The sequence below is a fragment of the Halichoerus grypus genome, chromosome 5 (assembly GCF_964656455.1).
Source record: "Halichoerus grypus chromosome 5, mHalGry1.hap1.1, whole genome shotgun sequence".
Taxonomy (NCBI): domain Eukaryota; kingdom Metazoa; phylum Chordata; class Mammalia; order Carnivora; family Phocidae; genus Halichoerus; species Halichoerus grypus.
Genome location: NC_135716.1, coordinates 156,485,182 through 156,508,467, shown reverse-complemented (window position 1 = coordinate 156,508,467; position 23,286 = coordinate 156,485,182). Strand labels below are relative to the sequence as shown.

At 57.0% G+C, this 23,286-nt stretch overlaps 1 protein-coding gene and 1 long non-coding RNA gene across 3 annotated transcripts in view; one reads left to right on the top strand and one right to left on the bottom strand.

Annotated features, from left to right (window-relative positions):
• Positions 1-558: 558 nt before the first annotated feature.
• On the bottom strand, positions 559-6,866 carry LOC118542560 (uncharacterized). The gene is made up of 3 exons (XR_004920664.2): positions 6,754-6,866; positions 6,168-6,248; positions 559-1,467 (listed from the first exon to the last, which is right to left on the bottom strand). It is a non-coding gene; the product is annotated as an uncharacterized LOC118542560 (long non-coding RNA).
• A 4,447-nt stretch (positions 6,867-11,313) lies between these two features.
• KCNQ4 (potassium voltage-gated channel subfamily Q member 4) overlaps positions 11,314-23,286 on the top strand; it is a 52,991-nt gene continuing 41,018 nt past the window's right edge. For both annotated transcript variants that reach the window (XM_078073322.1, XM_078073321.1), the window contains exon 1: positions 11,314-11,627. In XM_078073322.1, coding sequence (XP_077929448.1) covers positions 11,314-11,627 — 314 coding nt within the window. The remainder of the gene's footprint in view (positions 11,628-23,286) is intronic.

Here is a 23,286-nt window from a genome sequence, read left to right as displayed (position 1 = left end):
CTCTGGCACGGTGGGCAGCCCAAGCTCCTTGTCAGCCGGCAGCAGTCCAGAAGGGTTCTAGAGCCGGGGCCCACTTCCTAATCATCGAAGCAGGAAGAACAGAGCATTCCATTTCTTCATTGGCTTTCATTGGCCGTGGAAGCCAGCAGTGAGCCACCTTCCTAACCTTCGCCATGCCATCCTTCAACCGGGATGAGGCCTGTTGTCACGGGAAGATCAGGGAACTGAGTGCCAGGAAAAGTAGGTATTAATTTCTTCTCTGAAGGTAATGTGCCATAAAACCTTGGACAACTCCCTTCTCTTTGGACTATCTTAAGGGGTGAGGTGGGGATAGGGAAGGGGCTTTGATACTAGGCGATTGCAAGTCTCACCCTGATACCCTGGTGATTCTCCCACCAAATGCCCCCCACTGTCAGCCATGGTAAGTACTTGGACATCCATCATCTACTCATTTTCAGTCATTTACCTAAGTGTACCTTTCTTCATTCCACAAGAAAAATTAAGATGGCTTGCATTGAAAATACACACAATGAAATAATAAAATATGACAAATTAGAATTAGGAAAAATATAATTGAGTAGGAAATCGGGATCATAAAAAGCAAGAACACAAATATTCTGGCCATAATATAGACCTACATAGTTGTTAGAATTCTATTTCACATTTGACCCTGGGCTTCCTGGCCGCCAAAGCAAAGAGAAAGATGAGACCAGGTAAGAGATTCATACTATAAAGGGAAGAAAAATAACATTCTCTTGCAAAAAGCAAATATTTTCTTAGTTTTGAGGTTTGGGATACATGGTGCCCCTCCGGTGGTATCTTGGGAAGAGAAGCAGGTGGTACTGTCATAAGAAGTCAGTGGGTCTGCCCCACAGGCTTCTTCCAGACTCCCAAGTTTAGTGCCAACCTCCCTCCTGTATCCAGTTCTCTTCGTTCTCGCTCTGGACTTTTTCTCTGAAGGGGATCATCTGGCCTTTCCCACTGTCCTGTGGGAAGTCCCAGTGAGACATGCAGATAACTCCTGAAAGCCCAGCCCCATGGGGAGAGAGAGAAGCTCGGGGGACCCTGGCCTCAGAGGAAAGGCAGCAGCTCGGCTCTTTCATTTCCTGGCTGAGCTCCCACGTTGAGGCCACAGCACTGCCCCACCTTGCTGCTCTTCAACTCGTTCCTGAAAACCCAAGTAGTTGAGTTTTCACACCAGGCAGTGGGGCCCTGTTTCCCACGGACGTCCATTCTTATTTTGGAGATGCTTCGATCAGTTGTGATTGGCAAGCAGCTTTCTGACTGAGCACGTTCCCTTTAAATTTCCCCGCCAGCAGGGCCCATCTGGGTGTAAACAAACACTTTAGTGCAGCCCAAGAGAGCCCCTATCTAATCCCCAGCACGATCCCCTTACATCCGGAGCATGCTTTCAACATTTTTCCTAGCACTTGCAGCAACCGTCCTCCCAGTGATCTTCAGGTGACCCTGCAGGGGAGACAGGAAGAGGGATCATGATCCTGTGTTACAGTTGGAGACATGGGAGGCCCAGCAAAGTGCAGGGACTTGCCCAAGGTCACTCCATCAATTGGGGTGGAGCTGAAGGCAAAATACTGGTCTCCTGACCCCCTGTGCATACAGAGTGGCTTTCTGGCTGAAGGTGGTGGCCGTGGTAGTGGTGGGTGTAAGAATAAGGCTTTACTAAATGTGAGCTGTCTCCTTTTATTCTTCCTCCCCCAAACCATTGGCCCAGTCTTGAGTATATGTGGAATAAATAAAGCAATTTGATCTGGTGTGTGGACAGCTGGTGGTTGGGATAACTGATGGCCCGAGACTGGAGGCCCCTGGGATTAGGAACAGACCACCTGGCCAGCCTCCTTGCTACTCAGTTCTGCTGAGGCCACAAGGGGGCAGCATGCAGCATTTCCCCAAGCCTCAGGGAGGTGCCCTGTCCAACACTTATCCCAACTTGAGACAATTCTAGGAACTACCAGGGTCCTAGGTCCTGAACCCCCTCTTCCGTAAGACCCTTAACTTTTGAAGCCAGGGGAATCCCTGGGGCAACTGAGGGCTGGAAGCACTATCCAAGTATTACATCAGGGTAGGTTCTCAGATTTTATTTATTTTTTAAGTAATCTTTATACCCAACATGGGGCTCGAACTCATGACCCCGAGATCAAGAGTCACATGCTCCACCAACTGAGCCAGCCAGGCACCCCCGTTCTCAGATTTTTAAGGACTTTCTGACAGTCCAAATTCATTCAAGGCCCTTCTTAATCCCCCAGCTTTATGTCTTTCCACTCTCCTCTCTCCTGCACTCTTTGCACACTCGGTTACTCACTGGTCCCTGAGCTCACCTACCTGTTTTCAGAATGTACTGGCCCCAGTGCCTGGAATGTCCTTTTATTTCTGTTCCACTTACTGATCCAAAGCCCCATTTAAATGGCCCTTGCTGACAAACTTCTAACTCCTGGGGTAGGGTCTGCAAAGACCTCTTCCATGCTTCTACAGCAATGTCTACAGCCTTGATTATTCATGCTCGTATCCATAGTCATTCAGCAAATATTTCTTTGGCACTTCCTGTGTGTCAGAAATTGTTTGGAACGTTGTAAAAACAGCTAAAAATCAGCCGGCTGAAGTTTGGGCTCTCGTGGAGCTTATATTAGGTTGGGGGCTGGGGGAGAGGGTGAATGGGAATGGGAGAGAGAGAGACAATAAACGCAAGACGGGCTCTGAAGAAACCCCCTATCACTCTGTTAGAATTTTCTGGGTTTGGCTCTCTTCCTCACAGATGGTCCTCCTCTAGTCCAGAGTCTTCTCTGCACCTCCAGAGCCCAGTACAGGGCCCGGCACCAGGAGGTTGGCAGTGACTGATGAAGAGTGAATGAACAGACGAAGCATGAGAGACTGTGGACTCTGAGAAACAAACTGGGGGTTCTAGAGGGGAGGAGGGTGGGAGGATGGGTTAGCCTGGTGATGGGTATTAAAGAGGGCACGTTCTGCGTGGAAAAAAAAAAAAGTGAATGAACATAAACCCTGAAGACAGGGCCTCCAAACCTGTGCCCATTCCCACCGTTACTCGTTTGTTCTTGCTATTGTTTTTTTTTTTCTTGTTAATTTTTTTTTATTGAGCACTGATAATATGCTAGGCAGGCATATCAGATGAAGATTATTCTTTTAAGCAATTTCTGTGTAGGAGGGGTGCCTGGGTGGCACAGTTGGTTAAGCATCCAGCTCTTGGCTTCGGCTCAGGTCGTGATCTCAGGGTTGTGAGATGGAGTCCCGCGTTGGCCTCCACACTCAGCACAGAGTCTGCTAGAGATTCTCCTCCCTCTGCCCCTCCTGCTCATGCTCGCTCGCTCTCTCTAAAATAAATAAATCTTTACAAAAAATTTCTGTGTAGGAAAATATATTTAAGGTTGATACCTGATGGATGATCTCATTTCATCTTCACATCCTCATAAGGTAGGTATTCTCATTTTCTAAGTGAGAAACTGAGGCTCAAAGAGGTTAAGAAATTACCCAAGGGCACCAGCTGGTTGCGTGGAGCCAGGAGCTTCATGAAACCTCCTGTCCCAGCCAGCTCAGCCCCCCTGGTCACTTCCCCTGTGTCCAGTGACCCTTTTCCTAGAGAGAATGAGAGCCCCTGCACTCCCCTCCCCAGGTGGGGACCTAGCTTTTGTCCCACTGCTCCAACCATCCATACAGGCCTCGGTAAGTTGGCATCTGACCTCCCAGGAGGAGGGGGCCCTAGAGTGGAGGTCAAGTGCCCGGTCGCATGAGCAACTTGGGTGTGGCCTCCCCAAGGCCCCTGAGCTGGGCTGGCAGTGTTACTCCCTGGCTTCGATGCTGGGCCACTCTCATGACTTAGGAAGAGGGGATGGGAGGGCAGCAAGGCTGGCGCCCAGGAGGGGAGAACCTAAGTTGGGTCCCAGCTGGGCCAGGCTGGGCTGGGTTCCTCTGGCTGGCTGGTGCTGAGGAGCAGTCCCAAATAGCCTGGCCCCCCGCTGCAGCTTGGAGCCCCATCTCCTCTCCAGCTCCCCAAACCTCCCCCAAGCCCCTGTGCCTCTCTCTTTCAAGTGAAGTTCTGAGACAGAAGCTTTCTAAGATCTTGTATGTGCCAAAATGTCTTGATTTTGCCCTTTATTTAAATGATGGTTTGGCAATGTATAGAATTCTAGGTTCAGAATTATTTGCCCTCAGCACTCTGAAGATTCTATTCCATTGTCTTTTTTGGCATATGTTGTTGCTGATGAGATGCTTACTGTCAATTCAATTATTGGACCTTTGTAGATAAGCTATCTTTTTCTCTCTGGTGGCTTTTAGAATTTCCTTTTTATTCTTGATATTCTACGCTTTGGCTAAAAGGTGTCTAGATATAATTTTGTTTTGTTTTTAAAGATATCTTACTCGGCAGTCTGGGCCTTTTCAATCTAGAAATTCACGTCCTATTTCTGGAAAGATCTTAGTCACTCTTTCCAGTAACTTTTTCTGGAACTAATATATGCTGGGGTTTCTCATTCAATCTTCGATGTCTCTTTTCTTTCATATGTTTAATCTCTTTATTGTTCTGTGCTTTGTTCTGGAGGATTTCCTTAGTTCTAGTTTCTAATTCACTAATTCTCTCTTCAGCTGCATTTATTCTACTAACCCATCTATTGATTTCTCTTTTTTTTTTAAAGATTTTATTTATTTATTTGACAGAGAGATAGAGCCAGAGAGCACAAGCGGGGGGAACGGCAGAAGAAGGAGAAGCAGGTTCCCCGCTGAGCAGGGGAGCCTTATGAGGGGCTTGATCCCAGGACCTTGGGATCATGACCTGAGCCAAAGGCAGACACTTAACTGACTGAGCCACACAGGCACCCCTATTGATTTCTTCTTTAATGTCAGTGACTTTAGTTTTAATTTCTAGAATTTCTAGATAGTTCTGTTCATATCTGCTATGTGGTTTGATATCTTCCTGTTCTTGTTTTATAGATGCTATTCTTTCCTTTATCTTTTTTTTTTTTTTTTTTTTTTTAAAGATTTTATTTATTTATTTGAGAGAGAGAGAATGAGAGACAGAGAGCATGAGAGGGAGGAGGGTCAGAGGGAGAAGCAGACTCCCTGCCGAGCAGGGAGCCCGATGCGGGACTCGATCCCGGGACTCCAGGATCATGACCTGAGCCGAAGGCAGTCGCTTAACCAACTGAGCCACCCAGGCGTCCCTCTTTCCTTTATCTTTTTAAAGATTTTAACCATATTAAACTTCCTTTCAGATTGCTCCATTATCTCTAGGTCTTTAAGTATGAATTCTCCCATGAGAGAGGTGCCTTTCAATATATTGTACTTACTTTTTCTTATATGTTGTGAAGTTTATCCCTGAGATAGTTAGTTTCAGCACATTTTCCTGACTACCTTGAGTGTAGAGGCCACCCTAAGGGATGATTTCTCAGTTGAATCTGCCCAAGCCATGTGGATGTGCACCAGCCCCAAACTAGTTCTTCTTTGGGATTTTTCTACCCAAAGCCAAGACCAGGAGGCTAGCAGGCAGAGATATTTTAGTCCTGCTTATGGCAGGCAGCACTTCCCAGACCCAGCATTAGCCAGGGAGCCTGCTGTAGCCCCTCCCACTGGTGGGGTTTGCAACTATACCTTCCATCCTGCTGAATGCCTCCTCAAAGGTACAGCTTCCACTCCTACTCACCACCAGAATTCCCTCTCATTTCTGGCCCTTAGAGATTTCTCATTCTCACTTTTGAGTTTGGATATGTATTTTTAAAAGTTATCCAATCTTTCAGTGAAGTTGTCTAATTCAAAGTTATCTAATATTTCAGGGAAGAGGGACTTTAGTATGTGTTCAATCAAGTTCGACCTGGAAGTTCCACTCTCTGGGCCTCCCACCTCGGTCATTGAGCCCCCAGTCTCCCTGCTGAGCCCCCATTCTCCTCCCTGGGCCCCTAGCTCCCTTACTAGGTCTTATCCCTTTTCTGAACCCCCTTCTCTGCCCCTCGATCTGCAGTCCCTCCCACTAACATCATCATCTCCTCTGAGCCCTCGTCCAAGCTTCCCCCACCAGTGGAGCAGGGATCAGGGAGGCTTTCTTCCACTGCACTCTCAGCAACTCGGAAATGTCCTTCCTCCTCATTTTCCAACCAAGTCTGCTGTCCCAGCTGCTCTCACTGAGAACATGGAGCCGACCAGCACACCTGCAATAGTAGGGGCGCCTTCTGCATGGTCTTCCAGGGGTTGGGGGTCAAGGAGGAAGAATCCTGAAGGCAGAGGAGTAGCTGCAAGAGAAGGGTTGGTTTTGACTTTCAATTCCACACCCCCTTCTCCCTTAGTGTCTCCTCTTTGTGGGCCCCCCTCCAGCCCTGAGGATCAATGGGGGTTCACTTTCGCTGAGCTCAGCGACACCGCTCCCTCCCCACTTCCTGTGGCTCTGAGCTCCCTGGCCCAGAAGACCTGCTTGTCTGGGCTGGGGACAGCTCAGTGGCACCCAGAGATCTTGGGGGAGAGAAACTCCTCTGGCCCCTCCAGGACCTCCCACCTGCCAGGTTGGCCTGCTGGCCTCACTGGGAAACGGAAGCAGGCCTGATCCTTCTCTTATACTTCTTCCTCCTGCTCAGAGTGGAGTGGAGCCCCAGAGGTAAATAATGCATGTGATGCCACCACCCCAGGAGCACCGTGTACTCCAAACCCCTCCTCCTAGGAAGCCCTTCCAGATTGAGAAGAGCTGCTAGGACTAGGGACTTCCCACAGCATCTCCCCTGTTCCCCCGCATCGCCCACATACCTGAAGAGCAGTAAGATGAATGGTTCACATGTGTACAGCTCCCTGCACGATCATGACTTTTTCATGCATTCGGTGTTCCCGATAGCTGGAGAAGGTGGGGCAGAGGTGGAGTGACTTGCCCAAGGTCGCCAGCTAGTCCAGAGGAAGAGCCAGGAAGCCCATCCATGACTCATGTTTCAGTGTTCTTTCTGCCCCTGGCACTGCCACCTTCCCTGGGTGTTGATACCTCTAACTTCACCCCTCCTGACCCCTCTCTTGCACAGCCCCAGCCTCTGCAGCATGTCCAGGCTAAGGCCTTGGCCAGACTGTTTCCTATCAGGCCAAATTGGACCCTCTGGCTTAGCATTCAAGGCCCCAGGTGTCCCCCTAGCCAAGCTTATCCTTCCTTCCCCTTGCTCTATAACTTCCTCCCCACCCCCACACCCCACCTACACACACACACACACACACACACACACACACACTACAGCACAGGGGTAGAGAGCTAGATTAGGCGAGTCTCTTCACTGAGCCTCAGTCTTCTTGTCTGTGAAATGGGGGCGTAAATAGCAGTACATCACAAGGTGGTTGGGGTGCTGAAATAAGACAATGCAGGTGAAGCACCCTGCCCAAGCCTTAGCATTTAGCCCGAACCTCAGCCCAGGGGCTGCAGGCATTACTGACTGCACTTCTCTGCACCTCCCCGAGTCCTCCATACCCCCGTCCCCTTCTTGGGGGGGTTGCCAGTGGACTTTTCCCTCATCTGACCTCTACCAGCCCTGGGAGCTGTAAGAAAACCCAGGGGGTTTCTGGGATGTAGAGAGGGAAGAGTAGGAGGTCTGGTGGGTGGAAACTTGACTCCCCTCCTCAACCCCAATTCAAGCAGAGCACCTCTGTTTTAATGCTTTTTACATGTTGGAGTGCTACTTCATGATTCCATTGCTAATAAAGTCTGAAAACCACTGACTTAAAACCCCCTTCCCACTCCAAGAAAGGAATCTGCACCTTTGGTTGACTTGAGGTCACACTGGTGGCTGTTACAATCAATGACAGGCTTGAGCCTGGCCCTGGGACCCAGGTCCCAGCCACTTCTAGACCTGAACCCTTACGGACCTGGGAGTCTCCACCCTTGGCAGGAGAGAGTCCTAGAGAACGGGACTGGGCCATCTACAGTTCCCCTCAGCCCCCGGCCCTGATCCCAGGATCCCAGTGCACAGTAGGTAGGTGCCAGCCAAGAGGGAGGACAGGTCACAGACAGTTCTGGGGTTACCCACAGGCTGTGTATCCTTCAGTGATTCCCTGTACCTCTCTGAGCCTCAGCTTCCACACATGCGAATGGCTGCTCTCTGTCCCAGACGGGGCAGGGCCTGGCACCCAGTTGGTGCCCCACAAATGGGAGCTCTCCCTCCCCACCCTTCCTCTCAATCAATACTTGTTCCATTGACGGATGATGGTGACAGTGATGAACTACAGGAGATCCTGGAGCCCTGCCCCCTTCTTCTTGTACAGATGGGGAAACTGAAGCCCAGAGTGGGGAAGGGGCCTGCCCGGGTGGCACAGTGAGTCTCGGCAGAGTGGAGCCATTCTGGCAATGTCACCAGGGAGAGAGTCAGGTGCTGGCGGTGGGGGTGGGAAAGAAGCTGCTGAGGGTGGGGTGCAGGGAACAGGTGGGAGAGAGGGAGCAAGGGAGGGGAAACCACAGCCACCCCCCCCACCCCCCCCCCACCCCCGCAGCAAGGAGGCAGACTGAGAGAGCCTGAGACAGCTGTTTGCTCAGAAAAGTGTCTTAGTCACTAAAGGCTGCAGTGGGGAAAGTCCATCCTCGCAGTCATGTCCTGGGAATCCGGATGAGGGCGGGAAGGCTGCCGGGTGACCCTCAGAGGGGCCACCTGTCCTCTTTGAACCAGACTTTCTCCTCTGCTTCTTCCAGTCCCCATGTGTGTGTGTGCATGTACACCCCCCCCCCAAATAAACTGCTTATGGCCTCCGAGGACCGTCTTCTCCTTTCCCCTCACCCCTTAAGAAGAGTTCCATGTCTTTCCACTTTAAAAAGGAGTGGGGCTGTCCCTCCACTCATTACACACGCACCTGCAGAAGAAACAGGCCTCTGTGTCCTATGAAAGTCCTTCCTGAGATCTAACTTCCATCCCTCTAGCTGCAACCATGGTCTCCTTCCTTTTCCTGCTACCTGTGAGGGGGGTAATCTGGAGCTGGAGTTGGGAAAGATGATGTGGGGCCCTCTCCTGGCAGTGAGGGCTCCTCACAAAGAAAGGAAGAGACCTTTTCAGTCCCCCAAATGGGAAGAGAACTGTGGGGTCCAGAGGTGATGCTAAGCGTAAGGATCAGATTTCCAAGAACAGACCCAATTTCAGATATTCTGGGTATTGGTAAGGGCAGTCTGTGCTCAAGTGGAGTTTCTGCCACAGAAGAGCCTCAAAAAGACCCCAAGGAAGACTCCCAAATCCCTTACAACTGCTTTTCTTTCCACCTACCGTTCAAGTTCCCAGACCTTAGTCCCACCCTCTGGGACCCCTGATTGATGAAGCCTAGACAGACAGTCCCATAGAGTCCGTAAGGGCAATGCCACGGCTAGGGGCTGTTGGTTTTAGCCCACAGGGAGAGGATGGGTTAACCCAGCCCAGGCATTGCATCTGTAGCTGGGCCCTGGGGTCTAGAAACCTTCCCCAGCTACCAGTGAGGTCTGGGCATAACCTGCCCAGAGGCATCAGGCTCTGGCCCTGGGCACACGTGGAGCCTAGAGCTGCAGGAAAGATTCAGGTCAGACCCCAGAAGGCACCCCTTGTTATGCAGAGGGAAAAGGGTCACTGTCCGGGTGGGGGTGTGCGCCGGCTGCCAAGCTCAGCTTGGGGACCCCCCAGGTCCCTGCAAGCCCCTCCCCGCCGCCTGCAGATCTGCCTCCCTCCCTCCCCCACAGGGCGCTCAGCAGATCAATGCTGCCTTTGCTGACAGCTGAGAATCGAGCTCGCCTTCCCGCCCCCTGCCCCGCCCCTCCCGCTCGGCTCCGGCCCCCGAGAGACTCCCGGAGGAACGAGAAGAGTTTGCTGCGGAAGCCTTCACCCTGGGGCAGGGCCTGCGGGGGGAGCGGCTGGTGTGGCCGAAGCTTCTGTCAGGGGAAGAGGGAAGGAGGATCGGGAAACCCAAATGACCGCTCTGTGCAGAGCCGAGAGGGCTAAGGGGAACGAAAGGGCTGCCCCCTACTGCTAGGGAGAGGAGGTCAGGCACCCAGAACTTTCCAGCTGGAGAGGCAGTGCGTGGGAAAGAGTCTCCCGTTTTAGGGTGGGATTCTGCGGGCCTCTGGGGAGAAGTCGTCCAGCCCGCCACGCGGGTTCAGAGCTCACCTCCCAACACGCACGTGCCCTGACCCTGACCCTGGAGGCAAGGGAGAGGTTCAGACTGGGTTGGCGGGGCGCAGGCCCCTCATTCGGAGAAGACTCTTCTTTGGGGCGGCGTGGTCAGCCTGGGGGGCTTGTCCCCCAACCCGAAGAAGGCAAGCTCCGACGTGGGGGTGGGTGGGGAGGAAGAGCCGACACACCCGGGGCCCACTGTGCAACACACTGTGACACAGCTCGGCAGCGCTTGGACAGCAGGCCTTTCAGGTAGGAGCTGCTCACCGAGCCACACGCGGCACCCGCACACTTTTACACACGCCGCCCGGCGCACTAAGGGCACGACCCGACGACGGGGCACGCCTCCTCGCTTCCACCGCCACCACCCAGCGGGGCCTGGACCGTGCACACTCATCTTCACACCTATCCACACAGTGCCCACGCCACGCACCTGAACGGACCCTATCCCGTCCCCGCGCGCACCCACAGCCACCCGCGCTGCACGCACGGGGCACGCACTTCTGCAGCCACTCACACCTCAACTCCACGGGACGCCGAGTCCCGTCCACGGCCGCGGCCACCACTCCCCACCCCACGCCCCACTTTCCGCAACCCCACGCGAGGCGTCCCACCCCAGCCCGGCCTTCGGGTCCCGGCTGCCCCTCGCAGCAGTGCACGCCACTTGCACGCGGCCAGCCCCCGGGGGCCGCCGCCACGCGGTCGGGTCCCGGCACCGACTCGGCGGCCCGCGCGGCGGGTGCGCCCAGCCCCGCCGCCGGCTCCGCGCGCCCCCCTCCGCCTCGCCGCGCCCGCCCGCTCGCTCCCTCCCGATTTGGGAAGGCGGCCGCGGGGCGGGCGGGGGCGGCGGGGGAGGGGCGGGGCGGGGGAGGATGACATGTGAGCGGCGCGCCTGAGGCAGGTGGAAAGGCGAGCGGCATGGAGCGCGTAATAAGAGAGTTGGAGTCGGAAAGAGCCGCCCCAGTCGCCGGGGAAGCGGGCGGTCAGTGCGGGCTCCGGCGGCCCCCAGGCTCCGCGCGCCCGCCCCCGGCCCCCGCGCCGCCCCGGCCCGGCCCCTAGCCCCCCGCCGCCCGCGCCCGCCCCGGGCCACCCCCGCCGGGCCCGGGTCCGAGCCATGCGCCGCTGAGCGCCCCGCGCGCGCCCGCCCCGGACCGTAGCCGGGCCCCGGCGCCCCCACCCCCCCGCCCGCCTCCCCACCCCACGCCCGGCGCCGCCCATGGCCGAGGCCCCCCCGCGCCGCCTCGGCCTGGCCCCCCCGCCCGGGGACGCCCCCCGCGCCGAGCTGGTGGCGCTCACGGCGGTGCAGAGCGAGCGGGGCGAGGCGGGCGGGGGCGGCTCCCCGCGCCGCCTCGGCCTCCTGGGCAGCCCCCTACCGCCGGGCGCGCCCCTCCCTGGGCCGGGCTCGGGCTCGGGCTCCGCCTGCGGCCAGCGCTCCTCGGCCGCGCACAAGCGCTACCGCCGCCTGCAGAACTGGGTCTACAACGTGCTGGAGCGACCCCGCGGCTGGGCCTTCGTCTACCACGTCTTCATGTGAGTTTGCGACCCCGCGCCCCCTTTCGCGCCCCCGCGCTCCCGCCCGGCGCCGCCCCTGCCTGAGCCTGGGCTCCCCCGGGGCCCGCGGGCCGCCCTGGCTCCGCCCCCTGCCCCCCATTCCCACGGCCGACCCTCCTCTCGGTCACCCTCAGGCCTGAGCCCCATTTCTGGTCCCCCAGCCGGACCTTAACCCTGATCCCCAGGTCCTGACCCTTGCTTGACCTCGCTTCTGACCTCCCCACCTCAACTATTTTCATTCTGATCTCCAACCCCTGCTCCTCTGTCCCAGGTACTCCCCACATCCAGTTTCTTGTCCCCCATCCTCCTGCAGTCCGGAGCCACTACAGTGGGGTCCCCTTTCCTCTTCCCTGCTCCCGTCTCCTTGTGCCCCAGACACAAAGGGGACCCACTGGCCCCCACACAGTTTCTGTTGCCATCTCCCCAACTTTGTTGCCACAGTGGGCTCCCACCTGGGCTCCCCTTGGAGATGGCCCTCTACAGGGATGGCCTCCACGGCAGTCCGGGTTGGCCCCCCATTGTAGGAGCTCGGGGGTCCCTGTGAGCCACCTGAGCCCTGACACTCGTGTGTGCCGTGTGCCTGTCTTCACCCAGCCTTCCCTCCACCCTGCACCGGCCAGTGGCAGCAGCAGCGGGCGGCCCTGGCTGCCCCGGTGGCTGGGCCCGCTAGCCCGCCCAGCCCGCTGGCTGGGGCACCAGGCCTGGCTCCGGGCACCCTGGGGAAAAAGAAAGAGGAGAGCGGTCGGTTTGGAAACACTGACGCTGCGGGCCCCGTCCTCCCCCTTGCCAGGCTCCTGCAACTTTCAAAAACACTGACCCCTCTTGGATGTAAAGAGTGAATTTTGGCAGCCTAGAGCTCAGTCTTGGGGGACGGCCTGGCCCCGCCGGGAACATGAGAGGCCCCACGGATATCAGTTGAAGGGCTGGGCCTGGCACTGGGACGCCCGGAGGTGCCCGAGAAAGACCTCCAGTCCCTGGAAAATGTACTGGTATTAATCCCTTCTTGCTGCCTTCAGAGAGGGCTCTCTGGTCTTGGGGTCTCCTGGGTGGCCCCCTTGCCTGTCCACCTGACTGTCAAGACAGTTTTTCTGCCTGTCTGGCTGTCCCTCTGCCAGAATTCCCACCTGTGTGCGAGTTGGCCGGTCCATTCATCTCCCCCACCTCCTTCACTGTCCAGTGGTCCTTCTGCTTGTCTGTTTCCATCCCGCTTGTGGGACAGGCATCCCTCTTGTGTGCCTGTCTGTCCACCTGTCCATCTGCCTGTCCGTCTGTCTCAGTCTTCTACTTGTCTGTTTCTACCTGTCTTTTGGTCCGTCTTCCTGTCTGCCTCTGTCCCATCCTCCCTGGGCCTGCAGAATTGCAGAGGTGAAGGGGAGAAAAATGCCGGCCAAAGAGCCCCCTGGCCGCAGGGAGGGCGGAGGAAGAGAACTCTGTCAGCCAGTCGGCTCCTGGGGGTGGCAGCCTTGACCCGGGGCAGAGACTCCAGCTGGGCTAGGCCGGGGGCAGAGGTGAGTTTGTAAGGACACGAGGTCAGACTTAGGGTCGGGGTCAACTGTTAGGAGTAGCCCAACCCCCAGGGCCCATTGAGGGGTCCGGGATGGATATTTTTCGCTGCAGAGAGTTGTGGTGAAGGGTGGCTGAGTTGCCCACATGCGGCCTGGGGTGCCCAAGGAGGTTGAGACACTCCGCAGAGAGCGACTGTGCCTTCCATGGGCTCCACGGGAGGTGACTCTTCCAAGGCAAGGCTGGGCCCGGGGAAGCCAGTAGGCCTCTGGGGAGGGGGTCTTTCGTCCTGAGGCTTGTCCTCTCAGCCCCCACAGGGGTCACCGGAGGTGAAGGACCCGCCTCATGTTGCTGGCCGGCCGCTGTCTTCGCCTCCTCTGGAAGGGCCTCTCCTACCTCTCCAGGAGCTAAATCTGCTGACGCCTTTGCCCCACATCCTGCCCTTTCCGGATGCCAGGAATGCCCTGGCCAGGGGCAGGCTTGTTCTGACCACTTGTCCCCGGGAGGCCAGGGATGAGGCATCTCAGGAGCTCTGGGGGGAGAGGAAATGCGGCGTGAAAACGTCCAGAGGGCTAGGGATCTCAGGGAACTGGTCGTCTGTCTTAGAGATCAAATGGAGCGAGGGGTCGGGAGCTCCACGTCTTGGGTGCTGTGTGATCTTGGATTGATCTCTGGGCCTCTCTGAGCTTTTAGAAGTCTCCGCTGTCAAAGTGGGGTAGAAACCCCAACCTTGTGGGCCTCCGTCTCGGGTGAGGTAATAGGTGGGCAAGAGCTTGGTTTGCTGCAAGGGCCTGAGTGTGAAAGATGGGTGTTATTCCTGGGGCTGGCGGAGGGGGCCAGACAGGAGGCTTCTGCTGTTCTTGAGGCGCTCCAGATGTGGGGTTTCTCAGTCACTCGCTGTAGGGTCTTGGCTGTTCTTGCCAGGAAGTGCTTCCTGCTGTTGCACTCCTAGCCCTCCTGCTGCACTTTCCGTCAAATCTTTCCCACCTGCGCTGCGGCGCTCAGAGGCGGCTCAAGTGCAGGGGTCCCAGTGCGCACAGTTAGCTAGCACCCCCTTCCCAGAGACTCAGGCCCTAGCAGGGGGAGCCCGGCAGAGAAGCCTGGAAGAGGAGGGCTCAGGAAGGAGAGGATTGGGGTGAGCTGCGTCCATTCACCCCAGGGGACGCCAGCCTCACACCTGCCGGCGAGGTCCCCCCACAACCTGCACATTTTCTGGCCCCGAAGTGTGGGAGATTGCCCAGAGGACAAGCCTGGATCCCGCCTCTCCTGCCCGTGCAGCTGCGTTCTCTGGGAATTGGGAACTGCTGACTCCCGTCTTCTCCTTGTTGAGGTCCAGAATGAGGGATTGCGGGCCCCTCTCCGAGCTCTCTCACCTCTCTGTAGGCCCCTGGTCCTGTCACCAAACCCCAGTCCCTCCTCGGCATCCCAGTCTTTGATTAAGCCCTCAACCCTTCACACGCCCTGCTCTCTGAATTTTGAGAGATACCACATCACTGCCCATCCTGCTTTTTGAGCCTTCGCTGGGGATGGGGGGGGTGGGGTGGGGGGAGGAGAATGCTTACCTCCTCGCTGCACCCTCTCAAAGCTCCCCCTGCCCCCAGCCTCCCTTTTAAAGTTAGAGGGCTGGAAGGGGCTGATACAGGGCAAGGTCATTACCCCCTATTTTCCCCGCGCCACTGTGAGACTCTGGCTGCTCCCAGCCCCCAGCTGCCCAGCACTTTCTCTATGTGAAGGTTTACACTCTGTAAACATCCTCCTCAGCCTTGTCCCTGGGGTCAGAAGCTGTGGGAATGGGGAGGGGCGGAGGGTGGCGGCAGCTCCTGGGGCCCTCAGACTCCTAACCCTGGAGTCTTCCAAGCTCCCACCCTGACCATCTGAGAAAGACCACTGCCTGGGATGGAAATCAGCCCAGCAAAGGGGGCCCAGAGCCCTCAGGCGTCCCCACTCGGCGGGTCCTCACATTTGGACAGCCCATTTTGCTTATAAGAAAACTAAGGCTCTGGGGACCCAAGTCACACAGTGAATCAAAAGCAGATGCGGAACCAGACCCCAAGACTCCTGACTCCCTATCGAGGACGTCCCTCCTGCTTCCTGCAGCTGCCTGGGCGGGGGTGGGGGCTCCTGCTGTTGGAACAGAAATTTCTGATCGTGCATGGAACAGCAGTTGTGCGCCAGACACCGCGCTAAGCGCGCTCCGTAAACCACCTCCTCCAGGTGGGGGCTGCTATCCTCCTCATTTGACAGTTGGGGAGACTGAGGCTCAGGAGAGGTCTCTGAGGATCCTGAGAGGCCAGGTCTGACTCAGAGCTGCCTTTCTCCTGCATCTCAGCTTCAGCCAGCACCCCAGTGCCAGGACCCGCAGGAGCGGCGCTCCTGTGTCATCTTCTCTGTGCCCATCACCCGGCACCCAGCACCCAGGCAGCAGGGGGTGGGCAGGGAGCAAGAGTTTGTGTGAATGGACGGCAACTGCCCAGCCTCGTCCAAAGCGGTCATACTTGGGCTGTACTCGGCTTTGCACACACACACACGTCCCTGCCGCACGCCCGACTGTCTCGTGCACACACTCACTACAACTTTGACGCACGCGGCCATGGGTGAGACAGATGCACCTGCAGCATACAGCCAATGAAAGAAATCTAATACAGAGCTGCCCCCACCTTCTCACTGACTCCATAGACACACACCTGGGCCTGCAGGACAGAAGAGAGTTGACCCCGTCCGTAAGTTTCTTGCCTCCACCTGTGTGGAGGCCCCCTGCACCAGCAGCACCAGGCTGCCCTTACAGGCCTCTGTTCACCTGTGTGCCCACCTGGGAGGGCAGCCTCAGGGCCACGTGGGAGCAGGGTACCTGGCCTCCTAGAATTCGGCTGGCCTTTGCTTTCCCTGAAGGGGCCCCCTGGGACCCTTCTGCCAGGCCCGCAGCGTGCTGCTGGGTCTACTGAGGCATGGAAAGGGGCAGATACCCATCCCAGGTCACACCTGGCAGATCGGTGGTCAACTGTGCCAGGAACCCAGGCCCTCTGCCTCCCAGATCAGGACTTTAGATCTGTTCCTTGCCCCAGCGGATGGTGAAGGCTGATGCCCCAAGAACTTGGCCTTATGATGGGGAAAGTCTTGGAGTGTGACCCAGATTTTTGGTGCTGCTGTTTTTCAGTTCTCATTCTTTTGTTTGGCCTGTACTGTGAGGAGGGGGCGAATGGAGAGACCATCCTGCCAGCTTTCTATCCCTTCTTCTCTTCCTCTCCCTGCCCCTTAGGCCCCTTTGCGTCCTCCTGCCCGAGTTCTCCTTTGGGGTCACTGGAGCAAGTTAGACTTCTCACTGCTACCCCACCCCAACTCCATAGTACGTTCATTCTTTCCGTTGAGAAAGCCCTGCTGAATGTCTGACTTTAGTCCCTACTGCTGCGGAAACCTATATTCTCCAAATGTTGGAGCCAGGAGTGTTTCAAGAGGTGATTATTCTTGGGCTGATGGCAGCACTTTGAGTGGGTGATTAATTTAAGGTTCTCTGAGCCAGTCAAGGGAGCTGAAACCTCCTGGGGAGCAGGAGAAAGGAAGGCTCTGCGAGTGGCCAGGGCCCTGCCCCTGCCCCCCAAGGAGGCCACGCAGGGAGCTTCCCTGGACTTGGAGCAGCTCATCGCCCTTCCTCCCCGACACCGCACCCACGGGGGTCTTTGCGCAGGGCTGACCCTCCTGCGGGCTAGGGTCCCAGCAGGAAATTCGGGGGCAGCCCCTCCCTAACGCCCCAAGTGTGGGAGTTGTGGGGCTGGGGTGGAGAAAGAGGGGGGCACTTGTCATCTCTCCAGAGGCTGCCCCACAGCGGGTTAAGAGCATGAGCTCGGAGTTGACAGATTTGGGATCGCTTCTGGTTCCACCCTAAGCAGTTACGTGTCCTTGGGCAAGTTACTTAACCTCTCTGAGCTTCGATTTTGTCATCTGAAAGCCGGGATAGTCGGGGCCGAGTGGGTTAAAGTGTGGGCGCTGTGCTGGGCACGGGCAGTAGCCACCGGCCACCGGGTTATTCTATCGCTGTCACTTTCACTGTTCTTCTGCCTGGGAGGGTCCCATCATGGGCTGGCCGAGCGCAGAGCCCAGGGTGAGTGCACAGGGGGCGGGGCCGGAGCTCTCTGCGGGGTCCTGCCTTGCAGTCCCTCATCTAGCCCCCACAGCCATTAGGGAAGGCAGGCCCTGCGTGATCCTCAGTTCACATTTGAGGACGGTGAGGCTGGTGAGGGGACACCACCCACTTGTGCAAGGCCACACAGCTAGTGAACGGTGGCTCCAGAACTCCAACCTGTACCAGGCCTGGGGGGCAGAGAGAGGCAGACCAGGCCTGCGCCCGGCCTAGGACTCCAGGGCCCACTGAGGGGCTGCTGAGCCTGCCCGGCCACTGGCCTTTCCGGCGTCCTCTCCCAGGCCCTGGCAGAGAGGTCTGGGGGTGGGTGTGAACGTGTCTGTGTTGGGGCGGGGGCGGAGGATGTACGTGGCCGCGTCACTGTATGGCCGAGGTGTGGGCCTCACGGTCAAACCTGCACCTAGCCTGGCCCCAGGGAGGTGGAAGTAGAGCCACGGTGCTCAGGGACCCTTGGGAGAGGAGGCGATGCCCCACTCTCTCCTGAGCATATCATCCTGGGGAATGGGGACAGGGGATCCCAAAGGAGATTGAGAGATCTCAACACTTGCTGGGAAGGTACCCACCCACACTCCTCCCCAATCCCAGAGCCTCATCCCCCTGCCGCCCGTAAGATGGGGCTAAACAGGAACGTGGACCATCCAAGGCTGCTGGGCACAGAGTGACTCTGGAGGAACGGAAGGAGGCACTGTACAGACCTTGAATTTTGCAGGAAGGGTGGGGGGGCAGGGGAATCTCCAGCACCTTCTCCCTGGGCCCTTCAGAGGACGCGGAGCACTTAGAAGGGCATTCGGGAGGCTGCCTGCCCCTCAGCTGGGGCTCTGATGGGGGCTAGTGAGAAGGTGCTGGTCAGACCTCTGGGGCCCCCATAAAGTGCCCCCAGGACTCCAGGCTTTCTGGGCAACTCTGTCCCTAGGGCAGGATCTGTGTGCCCTGGGGGTTGGCACCTGTGGGGGGAGGTGAGGAAGGAATGGGAGGGGCAGCCCCAGGCAGCAGACTAATTGGGCTGGGAATCCGTGGGCAGTGCCTGAGGGAGGGAGGTAAAGAGAGCAGGGAGCTCAGCAATCCCTTCCCTCTTCCTTCCTTCTTGGAGATTGGGGAACAGTGGGTGGAGTCGGGTCTCTGGCCTAGGGGCCCTCCTCAATCTCTTCAGGGAAATCTGGGCGGGGGGGTGGGGGAGGCACTTTCTCCTGAGACTGCTCGGACATCTAGGCCAGGCAGGTGGGAAAGGGGGAAAGCTTGCTGGAGGTAAATGGAGCATGATTCCCACTGAAGCATAAGGGATGGAGGTCAGACAGTAGGAAGGACTGCCCAATAACCAGGAGGTAGAGTGAAATTCCCTGGGGTACCCTTCCCAAAACTTTCGGACCCATGTCTAGCTGGCCTGGACAAGATTTACTCTGCTAATTATCCCTGTCAAGCAAGTAGCACCCCTCCTTCACAGGGTGAGGATGGAGAGTAGATAGAACCTGCTCCCTCTGAGCCCGAGCTCTGGGGGATGGGGGAGAGGGGTCAGAGCGGGTACCCTTCAGCTTTGGGGGGGAGTGGTCACAGGCTGCCTCTCTGCCACCCTTCCTTCCCTGCCACGCCTCCCTGGGAGCCTCAGGCCTCCCCAGGTCACCGTCTTTGGGTTTATTTTTTGCTGGGCTCGGCTGTCCCCTGGGAGGGGAGGGGGCAGGGAGCAAAGGAGGGGGGAAGGAAGAGCTTGGTCAGCACAATTCCGGGCGCCTCTCCTCCTGCCCTCCTTGGCCCGGCTGCCACCCTCTTCCAGAGGGACCAGTCCCTGGGCATAATGGGGACCCAGACCCCTGTGGGATCTCCTCTCCTGGGGCAGAAATAGGCCTTCTCATCTCGTCCTGCTGCAGAGCATCAGAACCAGAAAGGGCTCGGAGCTCAAGCAGAGCTGTGGCTTCTTAGCACACATGGGGAAACTGAGGCCAGGAGAAAGGACCTGATTGCCCGAGGACACAGTGCACACAGGCCCCCTCAGGAGATGGGGGTTGTGCTGGAGTGGCCCCGGGACCGAGGGATGTCTCCCTCAGAATTCCACCCGAGTTCACTCACTCGCCTAATTTCCCGACTTCTGGGGCCTGCTGGCAGTCTGGTGGGGGGACAGGAGGGGAGGAAAGGGGGGCCCCAGGGCCCAGGAGCAGGAGGGAGGTGCAGCCTGGGGGTGCGCTGAAGACCGCCCCAGGCTGTCGGCCCTCTCCCCGCTGCCCTTTATTCTCCTTGCTGTAAGAAATAAATCAGCCCTGTTTTACAGAGAGGGGAATGAAGGCCCCAAGTCAACATGGCTGATATGGGGTAGAGGTAGGATTCAAACCCAGGCCAGGGTTCCCGGGGATGCTGCCATGCTGCCCCTGAGGGTCTAAGCCCATTGGGCCTTCCCTTGACTCTCCTCAATCGGCCTCTCTGGCTCTTCTCTCTCTGCCCGTTGAATGTTGGGGTTCCTCGGGGCTCTGTCCTGTGTCCTCCTCACTGTACAGAGTTTTTGTGTGGGCGGGGAGCGCCCTCATGTACTCTTGTGACACTGGGGGTCCTCTCTGGGATGAAAGCCTGGCCCTCTGCAGTTTCATCCCCTGCAGCTTCCTGTGGACACCTTGCCCCCTCATCCTGTGGGCACCTCAAACTCAGCCTCTCCCTCTGATCTACGCTTCCCCAGTCCCCCCGACAGTGACTCCCTTACCCCTCACTGCCCAAGTCAGGAATCCCCTCCCTCAAGCATTTTTAAGATTTTATTTATTTATTTGAGAGAGAGAGAGACAGAGATAGCAAGAGAGAGCACAAGCAGGGAGGAGAGGGAGAAGCAGGCTCCCTGCTGAGGAGCCGGATGCGGGGCTCGATCCCAGGACCCTGGGATCATGACCTGAGCGGAAGGCAGACGCTTAACCGACTGAGCCACCCCGGCGTCCCTCAAGCATCCTTTGTTACTCACCTAAGAAGCAACTTGTAGTGTCCCCAAAATGTGCTGTTTAATGCTCTTTGTGCTTTTCCTTTGGCCTGAAACTCCCTCCCCCGGCCTATCCATCATCTAGTGAACTCCTCTTCATCCTTCACTTCTCAGCTGGAGGACCACCTCTTCTTGGAATCACTCCCCGCTCCACCCCAGGCTCAATGGGGGACCCTTCCCCAGAGCCCGGGTCACCCAGCCCTGTGCGTTCTTCTGCATCAGATTGTGAGGTCTGGGAGGTGGGGGTTGAGCACCGTGCTTGGCATGTGGTTGGTGATTTGTAAATGTTTGCCGAGCCGGGGAATGAAGGTGGCATTGAGGCCGGTTATAAGGACGAGAAGCATTGTGCCAACTAGAGGGAAATTGGAGAAAGGACCCCAGGTTCTCTGTGTGCAGGCACTGAGCCGGGAGCTGGTGTGATTTTTATCCCAAGTGCACGCCACTTGGAGGCAACAATGGGAGCAAAGGCTTTGAGGTGGAACTCCCTTCCTCTGTCTACCCTGTCCTGGATCATCAAGTGATGGAGGTGGGCTTTGCCCCGTGGGCAATGGGGAGTCATAGGCAGTGACGAGACAGGGAGGCACCCCTGGCTGGGAGCCACGGCTTGCCTGATTTCTTCCCAGGAGCTGGCGTTTTGCAAATACTATTATGTTCCCATTTTGCAGATAGGAAAGTGAGGCTCAGAGAGGGGAAAATAACATGCACCCGATTATACCGCTTGTCCATGGTGGAGTCAGGATTCGAATCCATGCCTGTGTGACTCCCAAGCCCAAGCTCCGAGTGCCTCTCAGATATGTCAGCCGACCCATGCGGTTCTCAGTGGCCTAAGGCAAAATCCAGGGAAATAAGGACAATGTGGTGATTTTTTCATAAGGCTAAATTTATTCCATTTAAAGGACTTTTAGTCTGAGATTATGTCCTTTCTTTTATGAAATGATGGGGCTGGGAATTTTTTTTTTTCAAATGTCCTTACTTGGCAAAATAAAAAGTTGACAACCAGTCCCCAAGTGTTTTTTGGAAATTTCACCAGTGCGTGAAATCCTTGAGTCTGGGCGCCTTCCTGCCTCGTCCCTCCTGGGCCGGAGGGCCACAAGCGTCCGGTGGGGATGGAAGGACTGGGGGGATGGAGGAGCGCTCAGCCTTGTTACCTACGCCGCCTGGGCCTTGGGCCCTGTCAGCCCCGGAGAGTGGAGAGGGGTGAGGACCAGCCCAGGGCTCTAGCCAAGACTGGCCCCGGGGTCGGTGCGCACAGGGTCAGCCGGAATCAGGGCTCACCCCTCAGTTAAAGGAGCACTGGAGCAGGAGTCAGCCGCTGGGGTTCAACTGCCGCCTGTGCTTCTGGGCAGGGGCTCAATGTCTCCTAGGCACCAGCTTCTTTCCACGTGGAATGATCACTTCCTGCTCAAGTACCTTGTAAACCACAAACGCCCGTGAAGCACAGAGGGCTTGTTGTACCTTTCATAGGCTTATCTCCCTCTTTTCTGGGGCCCGGGGCCGCAGGACCACGGTGCACTTAGCAGGAGCCAGGATCCGAGTTTGAACCCCGTTTGTCATACACTAAGAACATCCCTAGTCTAACCTATACTGGGATTGTGCCAAATGTTTTCCATATCCCACTTCATTTAATCCATCCAAGAGCCCCAGGAGGTGGGCACTGTTATTACCCCGTCACACAGAAGAGGACGTTGACGCGGGAGGGTTAAGCATGTGCCTTTTTCACACACCCAGTAGGTGCTGAGTGCCCAGGAGGGTGGCAGTTTAAGGATGAGTGTGCAAGGACTCTGGTGTGAGCCGGTCTTCAGGGTTGCAGTCAGTGTGTGTGTGTGGGGGGGACACTCATGTGGTATGTGGGGATGTGGGTTGGGGCGGGAAGGCCACCTTCCTGCTGGTGGCCTCCAGCGGTCACTCCCCCCACTCCCCGGTGCCTCAGTCTCCCTCTCCTGCTGGGGCTCTCAATAATAAGAGGGACACTAAGAGCAAATGTTTTTTAATGAGCGCTGACCTGGCACCAGCCGCCGCTCTAAGAACTCACCGTGGCTCCTGGCCCCTTTTCCTCTCAACACCTGGATGAGGTGGGGGCTGTGGTTATGCCCATCTCCCAGCTAAGGCTGCTGAGGCACAGAGAGGTTGAGAAACTTGCCTGGGTGTAGGTAGGAGGGCCAGGATTCAAAGCCCCGAAGTCCAGTGCTAGGGGTATGTCCTGGCCCACCGTATTATGCCGAACTGGCCCCCATGGGCCTGTGGCCGATATGAGGACCAGTTGAGCCTTAAAATTCATACTTCTGTCCTCCACCCCAGTTCTGCACTGGGAACTCGCTCTCTCATTGGGAAGCCTTCACCGGCAGTCCCTTGGGGCTAGCCACTATCCCAGATGTTGGGGACAGAGCAGTGAATCAGACCCTCCCTCGGTCCCTAGGGAGATGGGCCAGGGGCTGGCAACTGTCTGGGCAGGTGCGGAGTCCCGTAGGAGCCCAGCACAGAGGGGCCAAACCCAGCCCCAAAGTGGGCATGGCTAGGAAGGCTTCCTGGAGGAAGAGGTTTAAGTTGAGACCTGCAACATGAATAGGAGTAGGAGTCAACCAGGCAAAAAGGAGCATGGAACAGCATTCAAGACAGAGGGACTAGCATGGGCAAAGCCCAGAGGTGAGGCTAAACATGGCATGTTGCAAAGATGTCCAAGAGGTCAGGAGAGTGGGAGCCTGGAGGGGGGAGGAGGTATGCAGAGAAGAGGCTGGGACATGAGCTGAGGATGCCAGGCTGAGGAGCAGTGACTTCTTGGAGGAGACTGAGTCCAGGAAGGAACTGAAGACAGGAATGCCCTGGGCAGATTGGTATTTTAGAAACATCTTCCTGGATCTCACAAGGAGGATGGTAAGGGGGAACACTCTGGCAGGGAGCCACGGGGATGCCCTCCACTTGGCCTCCTTTTCCCTCTGCCTTCCCCTTCATGGCCCAGCCCCCTGAGCGGCTCCTCTGGAGCTGCCCACTAACCCTGCCAAGGCCTGGCTGGACCTGGTCTGAAGCCCTAGGACTTTGCCTGTAGGGAAAGTTGA